This window comes from Danio rerio, chromosome 5 (genome assembly GCF_052040795.2).
Source record: "Danio rerio strain M-AB ecotype USA chromosome 5, GRCz13ab, whole genome shotgun sequence".
NCBI classification, from domain to species: domain Eukaryota; kingdom Metazoa; phylum Chordata; class Actinopteri; order Cypriniformes; family Danionidae; genus Danio; species Danio rerio.
In genome coordinates, this window is record NC_141025.1 from 62098273 (window position 1) to 62116587 (window position 18315).

Consider the following 18315-nt stretch of genomic DNA (forward strand, 5'->3'; position numbering starts at 1 on the left):
GCTGTGCTATGGAAAAAATATAAAACTGTTTATGAAAAGCATTGTCAATGTACAGTGAAGCACCACAATATCGAATTGAACCGAATCGATAGAATAATAATTGTAACCGGACCGTGAGATCAGTGCAAGTTCACACCTCTAGCTAATGCTATGCATCTTTGCAACGTGTGTGTCAGCCACGGCGAGGGCTATACGACTGCACATGAGCGCAGTCTCATTAAAATGGCAACTGAAAGTTACTATCTTGTGAAAGCACTTCATGAGATAAAATTTATTTTAAAAATCCCCTCTTCTCCCTTACACCAGCTCTTATTTCTCTAAGCAATAGAAGTTCCTTTGAATAATTGCCTCTTCATGTCGAATCGCTTATAATATTTTTTTGCCTTCTTCGCTGAAAAAATTACTCAGTTAAAACTGCTTAATTTTGTCCCGATACTCATGTTTCAAAACATTTGTCTTCTTTTTAAGTAGTTGGAGCATTTAAATTACTCACACCAACCTCTGTCGCACTAGTAAGCTATCACAATATGGTGCATATGAGATAAAGGACGTCAGTAGGCATGGGCCGGTATAAGACTCTGACAGTATGATGACCTTAGATAAAAATACCACGGTTTCATGGTATTGTGATTACTACTCTAAACACATACATAGACTTTTTCCTTTTTGAGCGCAATATATTTTATTTTTAGCAACATATTTTGTAACAGTAAACATGTCAGGCTAAATAATTCAAATAAATTGAATTATTGAATCTGTCCGAAATCACATACTTCCATCCTATATAGTATGCTAAAATCAGTATGGAGGCAGAGTAGTATGTCCGATTTCATATACTTTAAAAATCAGTTTGCGAGAAGATTGCCATTATCTGTGAAGTGAAAGTGATGTCAAATGACGTTTTCTTGTTGAAGTCAGGGCTCTTTGATCAGTCCCAAGTACTCAGGTCAGATGTTCAACTTCCACTTGCTTCCAGGTGGAAAGCAGGAAATCTCACAATTTCAAGTTGTAGCGCAAGTTAACAAAAACTAAGAACATTGCTTAAGACGTTAAATATCTCGTGCCTCTTGACAGACCAAAAATCTGAATGCAAGTTTGTGCAATCGAGTGGATCATTAAATTTGACTAACATTTGAAATTGAATTTGTTCTAGACCGTCTATTAGCAGATGAGCTAGTTAAGCATTGGATTACATTTAATGTTAGCCTTTTTAAATAAAATGACGTTTAACTAAGATAAGAAAAATACTAAATGTGTTTGTCTCAACACAAATATTACATTTAAAACTTAGCTGGCTGATGGGAAAACATAAGGCATAGGACGATGGCCGGTGTTAAGGTCTATAGCAGCTTTTAAAAAAGTCAAGGTTTTAAAACCGTTAAAACTTTACATTTTCCCATTCCTAAGGCCATTCGTAATTTTTTTTTTTTTACAAATATTTTAGAGTTTTTTTAGGGCAACAGCATCTTCAGCAAAAAAGGAGCATCCACATCAAAAGATACTGGTCAGTCCACGATTCAGGAAACATCTGGAAAACAAATCGCTTTCTCGTTTCCACTGAGTGGTGCAGTACGATACGGTTCGGTATGAGTCACCTTGTGTCTAAAAACAGGCCAAAAAAAAAAAAAAACGGCTTATTTATTCTTCTGCGCTACGTGCATCCGTACACTACGGCGTAGCCTACGCGTGGACGCATAGCCCTCACTGTGGCCATCGGTGACATTGACACACACCAAAATATGTAACTACATATCAAAATATGTAACTACACGTCGCAACAACGCATTGCGCAAGCTTTGTGATTGGTCGGCTTGTTAGCACTGACGAGTGTGAGCAGAGGTGAGAGCCGCGCGAGCCAGATGTAGCAAGTGTTTACAAGTGTCGAGTCACGTGAAGGAGCTCCAGATGAAGATGTTGTTTTGTGTTACCCTTATGATTAAAGTTGTTAAAGGTCTGCCAATCCCAGCCTCAAAATGAGAGAGTTTGAGCCACTTGTACGTTAAAGAAGCGTTCGGAAAAAAACACAAAACACCAGCGAAGAAAATCGACACATAGGAACAAACACCTACTGCCAGCTAGCATTTCAGAAGTGTTATTGTAGAGCAACAGAAGTATAAATGCACGATTACACGCACTGTGGGTCACACCAATCGCTTGATGCAGAAGTATAAACCAGGTTTAATTGAGCTAGCAATTTTCAAAGCCCTATGAGCTCGTGATGAATCCCAAATGTGATTTAGTCAATTTATCACCAGCCCTAATATATCCTATAGAAATAAACAACAAAATCTTATTTTTTCCAATTATTAATTATAAGCTACTGTCTGCTAACTGTTTAGCCAAAGCATTGGACCTTAATAAGGTGGCAAGTACCACTATTTCCACCACCATCAACTGCTAATTCAGAGCAAGTGCTATTGACAGTCCAGAGCTAGTTCATCTGGAGAGCCTCAAGAACTGCTTTGCTTTTCCACCACCATAGAGCCCGGGCAATGCATTCTTCACATCCTTCCCAGCAACCCATATATGGAAGAGCCAAATACAAACACAACTTCAACAATGCAATGCTATTAAGTCAAATATTTATTTATTATTTATTTACTTATTGCCACATCAGCAAGCTATTTTGTGGCAAAATAGATATACATATAATATTACATGATAAAAACAAATTCGTACTACATTAAAAGTAAATTAGACATTTTCGTTTTATATTTTAAATTATTATATATATATATATATATATATATATATATATATATATATATATATATATATATATATATATATATAAATATAAAACTGAAATAAATAAAATTCACACAAAAGATATATTCAAAGTTAAATATGATTTTTCAGTTCAATCTTTTATAAATAATTGAAGATTCTTCATGATGGTGATATTTTTAAAAAATATCCAAAGTACTCTCCTAATAAAAAAATTGTCTAATTGTATTTAAACTTCCACATTCCAACAAAATAAGCTTGATGGTTAGAATAGCCTAGCAGTAATTACATTTATATTTAATTACACATCGTTTTTCAAGTGTCAAATATTAACCCAAATACCTATAGATTTGTTAACCTACATCAGCATTCAAACCCAGTGAATCCAATATGTTCATGCAGGACACCGTAGTTTGTATTTATGGAGGTTATGAGAGGGCATGGAGGGCGCCATAGTGACCAGCGTCTTCCGGTAGAATGTTTAGAACTTCCGTTTACATTATTTACAAATGGGAATTTGCTCTCCAAAAATGAGTTTGAATAGCACCTTGAGGGAGTGTGTGTGTGTGTGTGTGTGTGTGTGTGTGTGTGTGTGTGTGTGTGTTAAAGCCGTTATAATCTGTCAAATGTGGTTCAAGCGCGAAAACAAATTCTCCTAGTTCCCGTGTCTGCCGTCAGAAATACAGTGTGTGTGTGTGTGTGTGTGTGTGTGTGTGTGTGTGTGTGTGTGTGTGTGTGTGTGTGTGTGTGAGTGAGTGTGATTCCCTGGGCTGTAAGCTGTTAGCTCGGTGGCTCTTCACACACACGCAATACTTCACTGCATCATAGAGTAAACCAGATTACTGGCATAAAACTTCACAGATATGCAATGTCATGCAATTTACAAAAACGACCAAAAAAAGTCTGTTACTGATACTTTGCTGGCTGATTTGCTGTTCATTCTAATCGCAAACTGTTCATGTTTTATTTATTGTGTTGTGGAGTATTTACCACTGTTTGTGTTTTTCCGTCATCTCAAAATGTCACTTTATTTTCCCTTTGTGCCACTTATTCAATCAATGTGTTAGTGGGACAGTACGACTATGTGTGTGTGTGTCAAACATTTTGGCATATATTTGAATTAAGAGAAAAATTGTTGACTTTAGTGATGACGAGGCTTCATTTAAACGGCAGAATATGCCGTCTGAAAATGAGGGGAAAAATGTCTCACAGCAGTTGCTTTCCATCCTATTAGATCGCATTTTCTTAAATGACCAGTCCAGGAGTTGGTGCTGATCGATAACAGTATTAGTCCCAAGATGATAAAAGCAGGCAAAATATTGTTTATTTTTTATTGTTTCAAAGTTGTCTAAATGTGACTGTTTAAACGCATCAGCTGCCGAGCGGAAGTTTTTAGCATTCTATTGCCCATCCACGCAAAGCATAATGGGTAATTTTGCATTCTAAGAAAAAAAGTCTATAGAAGGAAAATAAAAGGGAGAATGACATGTTCATGCAGCGCACCGTAATTTGAACAGACAAAGATTTGAAGTGTAACATGTTCAGCATTATGTTCTGCTGCTACTGGAAATAGATCACTCAAAACTTTTTTTTTTATTTTGTTGGTCACAGTATACCCACTCTCAGCACCTGACGAAATAGGTTCTTACTTCTACTGAAATGTTTTAGTGCAACCTGCAAAACACTTTTCCTTGTTTAGAGGTGGTGGTTTGGGTGTCAAAAGATAAAAAAAAAGTATTTGAAACTTGGCTACAGCTATGAACTAGCACTCAGCAACAACAACTTAATCTGACAACAACAAAGGTGCCCAATGCTGACAAATACCTGTGTGAAAGCACACAAATACAACAACAATTTATGAACGTACCGAGTGCCTGTGTTTGCTGTGAAATTAGCATATTGCAAATACCCTTTTGGGGTGTGAGTAAATGCAACAAACATACTTCGGCCTTTATAATATTAAAGCATCCTTGTGCAATGCTTCTGATCAATATGGATTGTGTGCGAATTAGGAAGCAGCCTAAAGTCTTTGTTCATTCAAAAGAAGAACGACACACAAAGCAGACAAAAGATTCTGACAACAATCTACACACAGAAATGGCTGCAGTAATGTACCGCTGGGAGGGATTAGCACAGGGAACTAATTCCAGAATCAAATAATGAAATGTTTGATTGTAAAATTAAATCAGATAGTCTCTTTCCCAGGAGAAAATATGCTGCAAACAGATTTTCAATGTTCAGAACTGACCACATTTTACTCTCAAACTGTGGTTGCATATCTGCGGGTTAAAAAATGATCTTACCAAGTTATAACTAGCATTTTCCTTACAGATCTACCAAATGACCTCTGTGGTATTTTCACAGCAAAGTACTGCAAACAAACCAAACTACACACTCAAACTTAACCATAAGAGGAAGATCTTCATTTGCTGCAACAGAAAAATGGACAGAAAAAAAGCAGACTTCTTAACGACATCTTCAAATGTATTTTAAGCATCTTAGACCTACCTAGACCAAGAAAGGCTACTCAAAATGTATATAGTTTCAAAAAGATATAACAACTTATTTGCTTTCTATTAAGGTCTAAAACACTTTAAATGTAAGTTTAACAATTTAAAACATTGTGGGAGTTTCCTAGATTAATAGTAATGCCATTAAAAATAATACAGCCACAAATAATATTCAGCATGTGAAAGTTTCGGTACAACTGTTTAAAAAAAAATAATATTTAATAAGGCAAGTATTGTGATTGTGGCCTTTAACATTACAGAATTATGTTACACTTTTAGCACAGTGTAACTCTCTCAAAAAGCGGTCTCTCTAAATTTATTCTCTTTAAAGTATTATTGTTAGCATGAAAGTGTTTAGCCGCTGCATCTCACACCAGCATTTGTTTTACAGACAGCATGACAAGTCAAAAGTTTCAGTTCTTAAAAAATGTCAGGTAATCTAATGGCTAGGAAATTATCAATGAATAATTGCTAGTGGTGTAAAGGTACACTTAAGAATTTAGAATTTCTAAAACAAGCAGCACAAAGAGGTCTTTTTAACATCTAAAAATCAATGGAGGTGAATGAGACTAGGCATGTACCGGTATAAGATTCTGACGGTATGTTACCTTCTAAAAACGTTTCACGGTTTTAGGATTACTGCTCTAAAATATGTTCTTTTTAAATGTCTGGGTAAAAACAAAAACTTTTTCCCTTTTGAACACAATATATTTTATTTTGAGAAACATTTAAATATTTTGGAGCAGTAAACGTAACAGGCTAAATTAATTGGCAGACTTCTGCTCTTTTCATTTATTTCAATTTAACTTTTTTTATTATTATTTAAAGCGGCATCGTTTCTGCTGGAGATACTGCAAATAAAGACCATTTGATCTATAGAAAAGCAGCACGCAAAACTCTGTGTTCACGATAAAAGAAAAATCCATCTTCAAGATCTGATGAATCAGAATTTGATTTACAGAGTCTGAAACAAAACCACTATGGCACATAGCCTTGAAGTTCATGCGCAGGCATACCGCCACTGTGCTGTAGGCATCCTAAGTTCAAATCTCAAATTGTAAAAAAAATTATTTACATTACTGATTATAATGATTACAAACGTGATTTTAATGACCAACCAACACAAATTCATTTAAAAAAAGTTAATTCTGATGTCAGACAATCAATAAAACAAAACACATTACAAGTAAAAAGCAACAAAAACACAAATGTTAAAGTACTGTAGTTGCTTCACCTGGGATTCGAACCCAATATGTTTGCATGTCAGTCAGAAACACTAATCGCTCCACTAAATCACTAAATATCTCAACCATACAGCGTAGGGTCCAATTCTTCAAGTTATTTCAAAGAAACCTAGTAATGGTTTTAAGTGTCACTGTAGAGACAAATTTTAAAACACATTAAAGCATCGTCATGTTTGCTTTGACTGTTTTAAGGCTGATTTGAACTTTGCGTCAAGCGCACGCGTATGCTCTGGCACAGCCTACACGTGGTCCCATATCCCTCAGCGATGCTAACGTGCATCTTACAAAAAATCTAACTCGTCAAAATGATGTGTAGCGCAAGCTCTGTGATTGGTTAATTTGGTAGCGCTGACTATGTGGGCTGGACTAAAAGCCACATGAGCCCGTTGGAGTATGTCCCGTGAAGGAGCTCTAGAACTTATGTTTAAAGTTGTTGCACGTCTGCCAATTCCCATCTCAAAATGAGTGAGTTTGAGCCTCTTGTACATTAGGGTAGCGTTCAGAAAAAACACCAGCAAAAAAACTCAACAAAGAGAAACAAAAACACCTACTGCCAGCTAGCATTTCGGAAGAGTTACTGCAATGCAACACAAACAGCATGAAGAGGTATAAATGCATGGCTACACGTATTGCATGCGCCGTGGGTCACGTTGATCACACGACGCAGAAGTATAAACCAGGCTTTAGCGTTTTACAAAGCCTCGCTCTGCCCACCACTCAATGCTTGCAGTAATCATACCTCTAAAATGTGATAAGGTGATTATATGATGCTCAGGTTCCACTTTGTGGATTGTCACTACAGCCATTGTTGCTCAAGTTAATTGCTGCCATGTTGTTAAGAAAGCTTAAAAAACATGAATGTGAATCATAATTTCTACCTGCACAACTCCTGACGATGCACTGAACTCTTATGAAATAAATTTGTGCGACAAACTGAATATAATTTTCAACTTTATTATGCGTTATTCACCGCCTAGGTGAACAGTGTGCATACACTGAAGTAGGCCTCATTAGCTGGTGTGTCCTCCCTATCAGCGGTAAACAACTCGTATGCATCAGCTCACCTCTGATTATTATTACATAATAACATAATAAAGACAGAATTTATATTTTTGGGCAAATTATACCTTAGAAATATAGTAAATTGGCTCTTGAATAAAACAAGCTGAATACTGCAAAATCACATGAACAATCAGCACATTTTTATTTCATGATTTCTCCATTTAGCCATTAACAAATACTGTAACTTTCTGTAAAACATTGCATTTGTCATTGTTGATATAATTGTGACAACTAGTACCTTATTGCAACGTGTAACTTAAATTGTAACTAAAAATGGTAATACTTTACATTTCATAATCTTCTATTAGCATTTCTAAACTACATACTAGGGCGACGCAGTGGCGCAATAGCTAGTGCTGTCGCCTCACAGCAAGAAGGTCGCTAGTTCGAGCCTCAGCTAGGTCAGTTGGCATTTCTGTGTGAGTTCTAAGTTTGCATGTTCTCCCTGCATTCGCGTGAGTTTCCTCCGGGTGCTCCGGTTTCCCCCACAGTCCAAAGACATGTAGTGCAGGTGAATTGGGTAGGCTAAATTGTCCATAGTTTATGAGTGTGAATGAGAGTGTATTGATGTTTCCCAGAGATGGGTTGCAGCTGGAAGAGCATCCGCTGCATAAAACATGTGCTGGATAAGTTGGCGGTTCATTCTGCTGTGGCGACCCCAGATTAATGAAGGGACTAAGCTGAAAAGAAAATGAATGAATGAATGAACTACATATTACCCTGACAATCACTATTACAGGATTATTCTGAATTTGAAATGAAACAACTACAATATTTCCCATGCCACCAACCTACTATGCCTGCATTCGTATTGATTTATAATGCTAGAGTTTGTGATGCAAGTTGGCGGAGCCTTTGCAGCTACCTATTTGCATCATTTGCCAGAGCACGTCATCAATTAATGAATAATTCACATAAAAATGAAAATGCTGCCATTTTGTCCTCACACTCATGTTGTTCCAAAACTGTAAGATTTAGAGGACTATTAGCTGAAATCCGAAAGGGTCCTGAAACTTTGAATGTGCAGAGAGGTACCAAAAAACATCATCAAAACAGTCCATGTGTAATGAGTGGTTCAATCATATATCTTTGATTCCCATCCGCAGTTTGACATAGATCACCAGGAAAATCAAATGTGATGCCATGTACAGAATGCTGTCATGAATGCGCACCTCGAACTGATACTGAAAAGAAGATACTGTTATGTAAAGTCTTTGAAGCTCATTAAACTAATCTTCTAACTACATAAAATTACAATTAAATTACTGACGATGACACACGGACTGTTTTTTTTTTTCTAGGCACTTGGTACCTTACTGTGCTTTGAAAGTTTCAGTACCCTTACTATCTATGGAGGATAAGGGAGCTTGAAGATTTTATTCAAAAAATATCTTAATTTGTCTTCCAGAGTTGAACAAACTAGTTCCTACGGGCTTAAAACAACAATTTATGACAGTAATTAATGACAGAATTAATGAAAACTGCATCATGTCTACTCTTCTTAAATTAAAACCTACATTTAAAAAAATGTCATTTAACCAATAGGAACAGTATAAAAATGTCAAGCAGCTGGCTGCGTTTTAGCGGACATGTCTCCCAAGAGAATCAAAACAGCACCATGACTACAGGTGAGCTCGAGGGCCTTTTACTTGCCTATTTCCCATTACAGAGGTTGAGAGTCTATAACACGGGTGGCATGACCCAGCTGGGGTACTGCGAAGAGCATGAAACAGGGTAATAGATCCTAACTAGTTTATCATTTACTTTGAGGCACACAGAACAAGACACTTGAATCACTGGCTACTGTCCAAGTCCTCCATACCACCAATACAAATTTAGTTATGCAAATGTGAGGCTGAACACCCGAGACTTCACATGACATCATCTCTGTAGATTTCAATGCTCAAAACATTTCCAAAACTGTAGTGTACAGGATTCACAGGACTTACTTGTGCCAGAAAATAATGGAGGCTTAAAGGGAAAAAAAAAGCTTCAAAATGATCAATAGTGCCCAAAGTATTCAAGGTAAGGAGACAAAAACGCACCTGCACAATTAAAGTAAATATTTTGAGACTGACAGTTTTAAATTTTTAATACAAAAAAAGCATTGCATCAGATTTTGTTTCACTTTTCTATTTTAGTATTACAACCAAATGCACACGTTTATGTTGTACTTTTGATCTCAATGGCAAACTAGAGGCATTTAGATTGACAACACTGGAAAAGTTGAGTTGAGTTGAATGAATTCTGTGTACTTTTCTCAATGTTAATAAACAAACTTCAATTACGGTGCAGGTAATTCATTCATATTGCAACTTTAGTGATCATAACATGAATTTTTGTAAACGTACATTATAATAGACTGACATGTTTGTCTGTGTAGCCTGATTTTAATTGTTGTGGTTCAAAAGTAAAGCCAAAAAAAAAGTACATATAGAGGAAATAATTGAGCTAATTCATTAAATGCAAAGGAAACTTACTGTAATCAACAGTGAGATGACATTAGTCATTTCATGATACATCACTAATTTATTTCAGAAGTCTTAACCATATGAACATTAAAATATAGCGAAGGCAAGGATGAACTGTTTAGTTTTATTTCAACAACCTTTTAGTAAAATGACAATTGGTATAATTCTGCTTCTAACAACTCCTCTATCAATTGGATATGGATCAAAGATCATATGAAATAAAGTATGATCTGCGACAGAGAAAATCAAAAGTATTCTAATACAAAAACCAAATCTCACAGACAAATAATAAATCATTTTAACTAATTCAACAAAAATATATCTGTTTTAATTGTCATCATAATAAACAGATAAATACGAATATTGTCATAAATACTACCCCACATGAGTTTTAAAATCAGACATTAAGCTTTAATAACAAAATGTGAATCCTCTATTTATATGTCAAAGTCTGCCACTGCACTTGAATCAAAGAGCAGGTGCCAAAACATCCTTAATACTCATATTATTATGACCTGTAATAATTTGAGGTGTCCACATCACTATTGGAAGCTCTCAAAGCACCATGTGCAGTTTGCAGAAACACTAGACCGACGAGTAAGCAGCCTTCATTCACAGGTGACATTTGCCAACTTGAAATATAGTGTGCTATGGTCAAGCCAGACAACATATTTCCAAACTAAAAGCACTTATGATACACAGCTTACTATAATTTGAGAAAAACATAAGGATAGTAATTAAATGGCAGAACAGTCAGAACTCAAATACATTAAGAAATGAGGTACTAAACTTTTAGTTTGATTGAAACTTGCATTAAAATAATGATTCATAAAATGTACAGTGATCAGACAAGCTTTGAATGTAAACTACCACAAACCTAAAGTATTATTCAAATATTACAGCATATGAATATCAAAAATGGTTGGCATTAATAATTAAGGTTTACTTGTGGTAATAACGCCATACACTTACTGCATATGTTGTCAGGCAGAAACTGACATTTCAAAACAATGTCAATGACGTGTTATTTATTTGATTTGAAGCATTATCCTCTAATTAATTCGAAACTGACAGTCCCCCTTGAGGTTCAACTGACTTTAAGAACACCCAAAGTGACTTTTAACAAGGCAAACGTGTCTAAAGCCACACGATAACTTCAATGCTCAATCTCTTCCTTGTGTTTAAACACTCGGCTTTGACTAAACACTGAAGGTCTTCACAAAGAGAGCTAAAAATACAAACGTGTTTCCAGAAATAATTGAGCAAGATTGGTAAGCAATCACAGCTATGGCATCACTGACACCAGCTAATGCTAAATCCAGACGTGCAAGTCATTCACTTGTGCTGGCCTGAAACATGACATGACTCAAGACGGCACACACACACTAACAAGAGCTCCGGAGCGGTCAGACCGGGATTTTAAGCGTTTCTGTCGGTTGAGCTATGGTCTTTTTCATCATTCTAACAGGGGCAGGGTAACTTAAAGCAGAAAGTGCTCAAAAACAAGCGTCTTAAAACAGGCCCAACCGAAGCCCTGACCTCTCCACAAGCTACCTGCGGGAACACACTAGCACCGAGCCCCGCGGAGGAGCGAGCCGCAGCAGGCCCGGCCTAGCACACAGAGGCCCAGCTCACAGCCAAGCGGCTCCAAGAAAACGCCCTGTAGGCAGGCGACGCGGCGCAAGTACATAAAAGGTTGCAAAATTGACGGCGGCCGCCATGATGAGTCTTTCACAGTGCATTTGAATTGAAAACATGGCAACCCGCGGGTCAGCACTGGCCTACAATTCAAGGCAACGTCGCAGCGATCGGCGATATTAGGCACCTACCTTCATGTCGGGACATCCTACAGACAGTGACACAGCCCCTCCTCGGGCTCCCTAACGTCTATGAGTCGGAAAGGTGCCGCTAAAAACGAAATAAAAGTGGTACGCGGTCTTTCTTTTTCGTATTTTCTCTCTTGAAGGTGGATCCGGGGCTTACTTCTCTCCGCTTCCCCCTCCCCGTCTGTCATCAAGCGACTGTGTGTGTGAGAGATGGACCGGTGCGGACGTGGGCTGCCGGTAGGGGGCGCAGGACTCATCTGCTTCTTCTTCTGTGGTGTTTGAAGGGCGGTAAACTCGTGTAGCTCTTCTATGGGTTTTCGGTGAGGGTTGATATCGCCATCTACTGTAGCCAAATCTTCTCTTTTATATCATCAAGTGCAGAATTCCATAGAAACAAATCACGGACACTATATAGATCCATGAACCAGACACAAAGTCAAATACATTTCTAAAGTCCAAATATTAAACAAATTGTTATTTTAACCCTAAAATGATTTAATTAAAATATTTTTTCTATTTTTTACCCTTTTTTTTGTCTTTTTGACAGCATGTTTCTATCTAGAAAGTACTTAACAATTGATTACTTAAGATTTGTTAAAACTTACACCATTTGGTAAATTTATAAATAAAAAGTCTATAAATCTTATATTATATTTTAAAAAATAATAAACACATGTTGTAGACTCTAAGCATTAAAAAATGATACATGTCATTTATATTAGCATATAGTAGTTTATTTTGTGGTAAATTATTTTAATTCATAAAATTTTACAACAACAACAACATATATATATATATATATATATATATATATATATATATATATATATATATATATATATATATATATATATATATATATATATATATATATATATGCAATATAATATGTATGTATGTATGTATATATACACAGTTGTAGTCAGAATTATTAGCCCCTCTTTAATTTTTTATTTTTTTTTTAAATATTAAATATTTATTCTTCTGGAGAAAGTCTTATTTGTTTTATTTTGGCTAGAATAAAAGCAGTTTTTAATTTTTTAAACCCATTTTAAGGTCAAAATAATTAGCCCCTTTAAGCTATTTATTTTTGTTTATTTATTTATATATATTTTTTGATAGTCTACAGAAAAACCATCATTATACAATAACTTGCCTAATTCCCCTAATCTGCCTAGGTAACCTAACAAATCTAGTTAAGCCTTTAAATGTCACTTTAACCAGTATAGAAGTGTCTTGAAAAATATCTAGTACAATACTTTTTACTGTCATCATGGCAAAGATAAAATATATCAGTTATTAGTAATGAGTTACTAAAACTTTTGTATTTAGAAATGTGTTGAAAAAAATCTGCTCTCTGTTAAACAAAAATTGGGGGAAAAATAAACAGGGGGCCGAATAATTCAGGGGGGCTAATAATTCTGACTTCAACTGTATATTTATAAGGAAGCTTTATTATATTATATTTGTGCATATACATTATATTAGTCAGTTCTGAATCCAAATATGAAGCTTATTTAACAAAATAACGTATGATAACTGTCCAAAAGCTAGTACACCAAAATGTATGTTAAAGAAAAATATTAAATACAAATTTACAAAAGAGGAAAAATAAAAAAAGCAAAAAAAAGGAAAAATTTAGTTGAAGTTTTGTAAGTTGTAATTTATTTTGCAATATTTGGCTTGAATTTATTTGTATTATCATTTAATTTCTAAATATGTTTGGTGACTAAAATATTTTAATCAGCGTATCTGTTTAATAAATCTGTTTTATTTAAATGCACTAAAATACAATGCCTACTGATCCATTCATTCATTCATTTTCTTTTCAGCTTAGTCCCTTTATTAATCTGGGGTCGCCACAGCGGAATGAACCACATTGCCTAATGATATCAATAAATAATCAAATGTAACATTTTAACTGAGGGCCAGGCAGTGGCGCAGTGGGTAGTGCTATCGCCTCACAGCAAGAAGGTTGCTGGGTCGCTGGTAACTGTTCTCCCTTTGTGTGGGTTTCCTCCGGGTGCTCCGGTTTCCCCCACAGTCCAATATGCAGTACAGGTAAATTGGGTAGGCTAAATTGTCCGTAGTGTATGACTGTGTGTGTGGATCTTCTCCCAGAGATGGGTTGCGGCTGGAAGGGCATCCGCTGCGTAAAAACTTGCTGGATAAGTTGGCGGTTCATTCCGCTGTGGCGACCCCGGATTAATAAAGGGACTAAGCCGACAAGAAAATGAATGAATGAACATTTTAACTGCAGAGTCTTTACTCTATAATTAATTCAATAAAAATATTTTTTTATTAAAGTTACAAATGATAAAATTTCTTGTGCCTCAATTTTTGTGGCTGACATGTAGCCCATTTAGTGTTTTTGTTATGAAATCATATTCTATGTAGGAGTGTGAAAGCAAATACTAGCTCAATAACACGAATTGTGAAAAGTCTGAATTCCCAAAATAGGAAGAAGTGTTTTCAGAGTTTCATGGTGTTAGAATTTCTTACTAATGCAAAATCTCAAACTGTCAAGCATGTAGCTGAACAAGGTAATTAAAAAAATTAGAGCTCACAAAAAATGACAGGCTTGTGTTGGAGCAGAGTTGTTAAGAAATCCGTAGCAGGGTCAAGAATTGCTATTGGTATTTTCTTGTCGTGTACAGAGTACTGTGCGTTGATTTCATGCCATTTATGAATCTTCTTCTAAGACCCCATGAGACAGTGTGTTTTGTATGAGTACATCAAAATACTACAACATATTACTGTGGATTCAGATATTTATACTTCTCACAAAATTATTACATAACAACAGCATGTATGAAATGCAAAAGCATTGTAGTTATAGATATGTATATGTATATAGATATTTGTCTAAATGATGACTATCAGTTTCTTTAATCTGAATTTCCACTGTAACAGAAATTTTAAATTTATATATACAGTGAGAGTAAAAAGTATTTGATCCCTTGCTGCTTTTGTTGGTTTGCCCACTAATAAAGACCTGATCATTCTGTACTTTTAATGGTAGATGTATTCTATTATGGAGAGACAGAATATCAAAAAGAAAATCCAGAAAACAACTTTAAAGAATATTAAAGTAACAACCATTGGTGCAATTGTGGGAAAATTTAAGAAGTATAACCTGACCACCAATAGACCGGTTATCAATAGACCATCAATAGTTGGTCTGGTGCTCCACAGAAGATTTCACCTCGTGGGGTGGCAATGACCATGAGAACTGTGAGAAATCAGCCTGCAACCACACAGCGGGAGTTAGTGAATGACCTCAAGACAGCTGGGACCACAGTCACCAGGAAAACAAATGGCAACACTTTGGCCCGCAATGGATTAAAATCCTGCAGTGCCCGAAAGGTACCCCTGCTTAAGAAGGCACATGTGAAGGCCCGCCTAAAGTATGCCAATGATCACCTCAAAGATGTACAAAGTGATTGGGAGAAGGTTCTGTGGTCAGACGAGACCAACATTGAACTATTTGGCCTAAACTCTACTCGTCATGTGTGGAGGAAGAAAAATGCTGCCTATGACCCCAGGAACACTGTACCCACCGTCAAGCAAGGAGGTGAAAGCATTATGTTTTAGGGGTGTTTCTCTGCCAAGGGCATAGGGCTACTTCACCGCATCAGTAGGAAGATGGATGGAGCCATGTACTGTGCAGTCCTGAGGGACAACCTCCTCCCCTCGATGACCCGAAGCACCTCCCTCCAACGACCCGAAGCATACAGCAAAGGCAACAAAGGAGTGGCTCAAAAAGAAGGTCATGGAATGGCCCAGCCAGTCTCCGGACCTCAATCCAATCGAAAATCTATGCAGGGAGCTTAAGGTCCGAGTTGCCAAGTGACAGCCCACCAACTTTAATGATTTAGAGAGGATCTGCAAAGAAGAGTGGGCCAAAATTCCCCCTGATATGTGTGCTAACCTTGTGGTTAAGTACAACAAACTTCAGTCCGCTGTGCTTGCAAACAAAGGCTGTGCCACCAAGTATTAGGTGCTTTTGGCTAGAGGAATCAAATACTTATTTCCCTCAATGAAATACAAATAAATTAAAATATTTTCTTTAAAGTTATTTTCTGGATTTTCTTTTTAATATTCTGTCCCTCCATGTTAGAATACATCTACCATTAAAAGTATAGAATGATCAGGTCTTTATTAGTGGGCAAACCTTTATACTCGAACTATATATATATATATATATATATATATATATATATATATATATATATATATATATATATATATATATAAATTATTGTTTTTAATTTCTGTAGTTCTAACATATTAAATCACTGCTTAAAACTTTAAATAATTCAATCATTTTAGGTAAACACACCTCTTAAAGGTGGGTGATGATAGGGCTAGTGATATTTTATAGAGGAGCTGTTTATACAACTATAAAATGTCAGTTGTCAATGCTTTTATATTAAACATGATTAAATATTGATTGAGAATTCTGTCTGAAATCCAGACCTGGTCAAACCAAGTACCATAATTCACTGTGCCAAGTTGTCCGAACAAAAGCTGGTTGGGTTGTGTTGGCTAAAGCTGGAGCAGAGAATATCTGCTGTGTGGGTAGTGGAAGCATGCATTTAAAATATCTAAATCAAAATATTATTAATTAAAGGAATTATAATTTTTTTGGTGTCGTGAGCTGTGTTGTCGCGCGCGTACTGTAAAGCTGGGGGGAGGGGGTGGATTGAGCGCGCATACTCAATTGCGGTGTTGTCACGGGCCTAATAAAGGGCGGGACGGAGGGTGTGTCGCGTCGCGCCTAATGAAGGGCGGGACGAAGGGTGTGTCGCGTCGCGGGAGCACTTTTGTTCATTTTGGAAGGCCACTTTATATCCAAGACTAAAAAGGGCATGTGCACTGCACAGGTTGAGCCCTATGTGTGCACGTGCCTGTTTGATATACTTGTTTTGGAGTTAATTCAAGCCTTTTTGCAACAATGAGTCACACACAATGTCATTACACATAAACACACAGAGGACACACACAGCACACGTTTAACTTTGCACTTGTTTTTGCATGGCAAATGCAGACATTCCAAGTCAGCTCCAGGAGCTCCGGGAGTCTCTATGCATTTGCGTTTACAGGGATACCCGCAAACGAGTGATAATCTCACAGAAATCGTGTCTCCCTCCCAGTCTTCAAATAAGTTGCGCACCCTTCTTACCCCTCCCCACCGCATCCCTCCTCACTCTTCAGACACGCTCTCAATCAATTTGGTGGGCGGGGAAACCGCTAGGTGGTGACGTGTTGGTGATGTATGTAATATAATAAGCCGCTTCGTGTGACGTCACACTTGACAAGTAGATTTTACATTGTGGTAGGCCTCAAAATGGGTGGTAATTGGAATCTATTTTAATGTCAGGATCACCCCAATATGACTGTGGGCATAATATATACCTACACACAGTTCTGTCCAAACAGCTTACAAAAGATGATTTTCATCATAGATACTCTTTAAATATAAAAACAAGATTTAACCAAAACTATTTGGTTATTTTAAAACAAGAGGCTAATATGCTAATAAGATTTATGTTGAGCTTAGCTAAAAGTGCCCCTGCCAGAAAGTATCAATAAAAAGTTAGGCTCAACTGTTTAACACTAAGACGTTGTAAATTGAGCCTATTTTAATAAATTATCACAATTTTAGACACTTAGTCTAAAATTTAAATAAATTTAAATTTTATTTTTACAGAATGTGTCACGTGTGCCCGTGGAAGACCCCGGCGTCGAGAATTGCCTCACTTCAGGAGCCGTTCGTTGGGGGGGGGGCTCTGTCACCGACTCGGTCCCAGTCATTCCCCTCGCTGACCAGCAGAGGTCACCATCTCCGGACTTCTAACCATTACGTCATCCTTCTCACTCAGATCCCAGCACACCTGTTCTCCATCTCACTAATGACCCACGTACCACATATAAGCAGCTCACACACACACTTCATTGCGAAGTCTTGTTTAGCCCCGGCCAGCATTTCTGAGCGTTCTATTCTGCCTGATCTCCCGTTTACCACTTCAGCCCGTTCCTCGATTCTGCTCTGTCTTCTGCCTGCCCTTGACCTAAAGCCTGATTACACGGACTCTGATTCTCGCTGCCTGCCCCTGACTAAAGCCTGTATTACGGACTCTGAACCACGCTGCCTGCCCTTGACTCAAGCCTGGTAATCACTCTGCCTCTGTTATCTGCTAATCATCGTTGAGTTGTATGTTGTATGTTCGCACAACCGTGCGAGGTGTTGATGTTTAAGTGTGACTTAATAAATACTGCAAAATGGATCCCTCCGTGTCAGTCTCCCCGTTACAGAAGACTTCGCCCAACACGGATCCCGCAGCCATCCAGGTTTTGTCTCACGAAGTCACCACACAAGCTCAGGTATTGTCAACACACCAACAACAACTAACACACCTAACTCAGTTAACAGATGAACTGGTGAAATCCCTCCAAAACCTGCAAGCTGCTG

At 37.0% G+C, this 18315-nt stretch overlaps 2 protein-coding genes across 10 annotated transcripts in view; one reads left to right on the forward strand and one right to left on the reverse strand.

Moving 5' to 3' along the window:
* Positions 1-12120, reverse strand: part of kcmf1 (potassium channel modulatory factor 1) — a 46314-nt gene extending 34194 nt beyond the window's left edge. For 3 of the 7 annotated variants that reach the window (XR_015489998.1, XR_015489996.1, XR_015489997.1), the window contains exon 1: positions 11844-12026. Coding sequence is in view for 2 of the 7 variants with exons in the window: in XM_087251524.2 (XP_087107650.1) it covers positions 11998-12097 (100 nt within the window). In the remaining 5 variants the exon portion in view is untranslated. 7 annotated transcript variants of the gene reach the window in all.
* Positions 1-18315, forward strand: part of LOC147844409 (uncharacterized) — a 681160-nt gene that overhangs the window by 573685 nt on the left and 89160 nt on the right. The gene's annotated exons all lie outside the window — the stretch shown is intronic.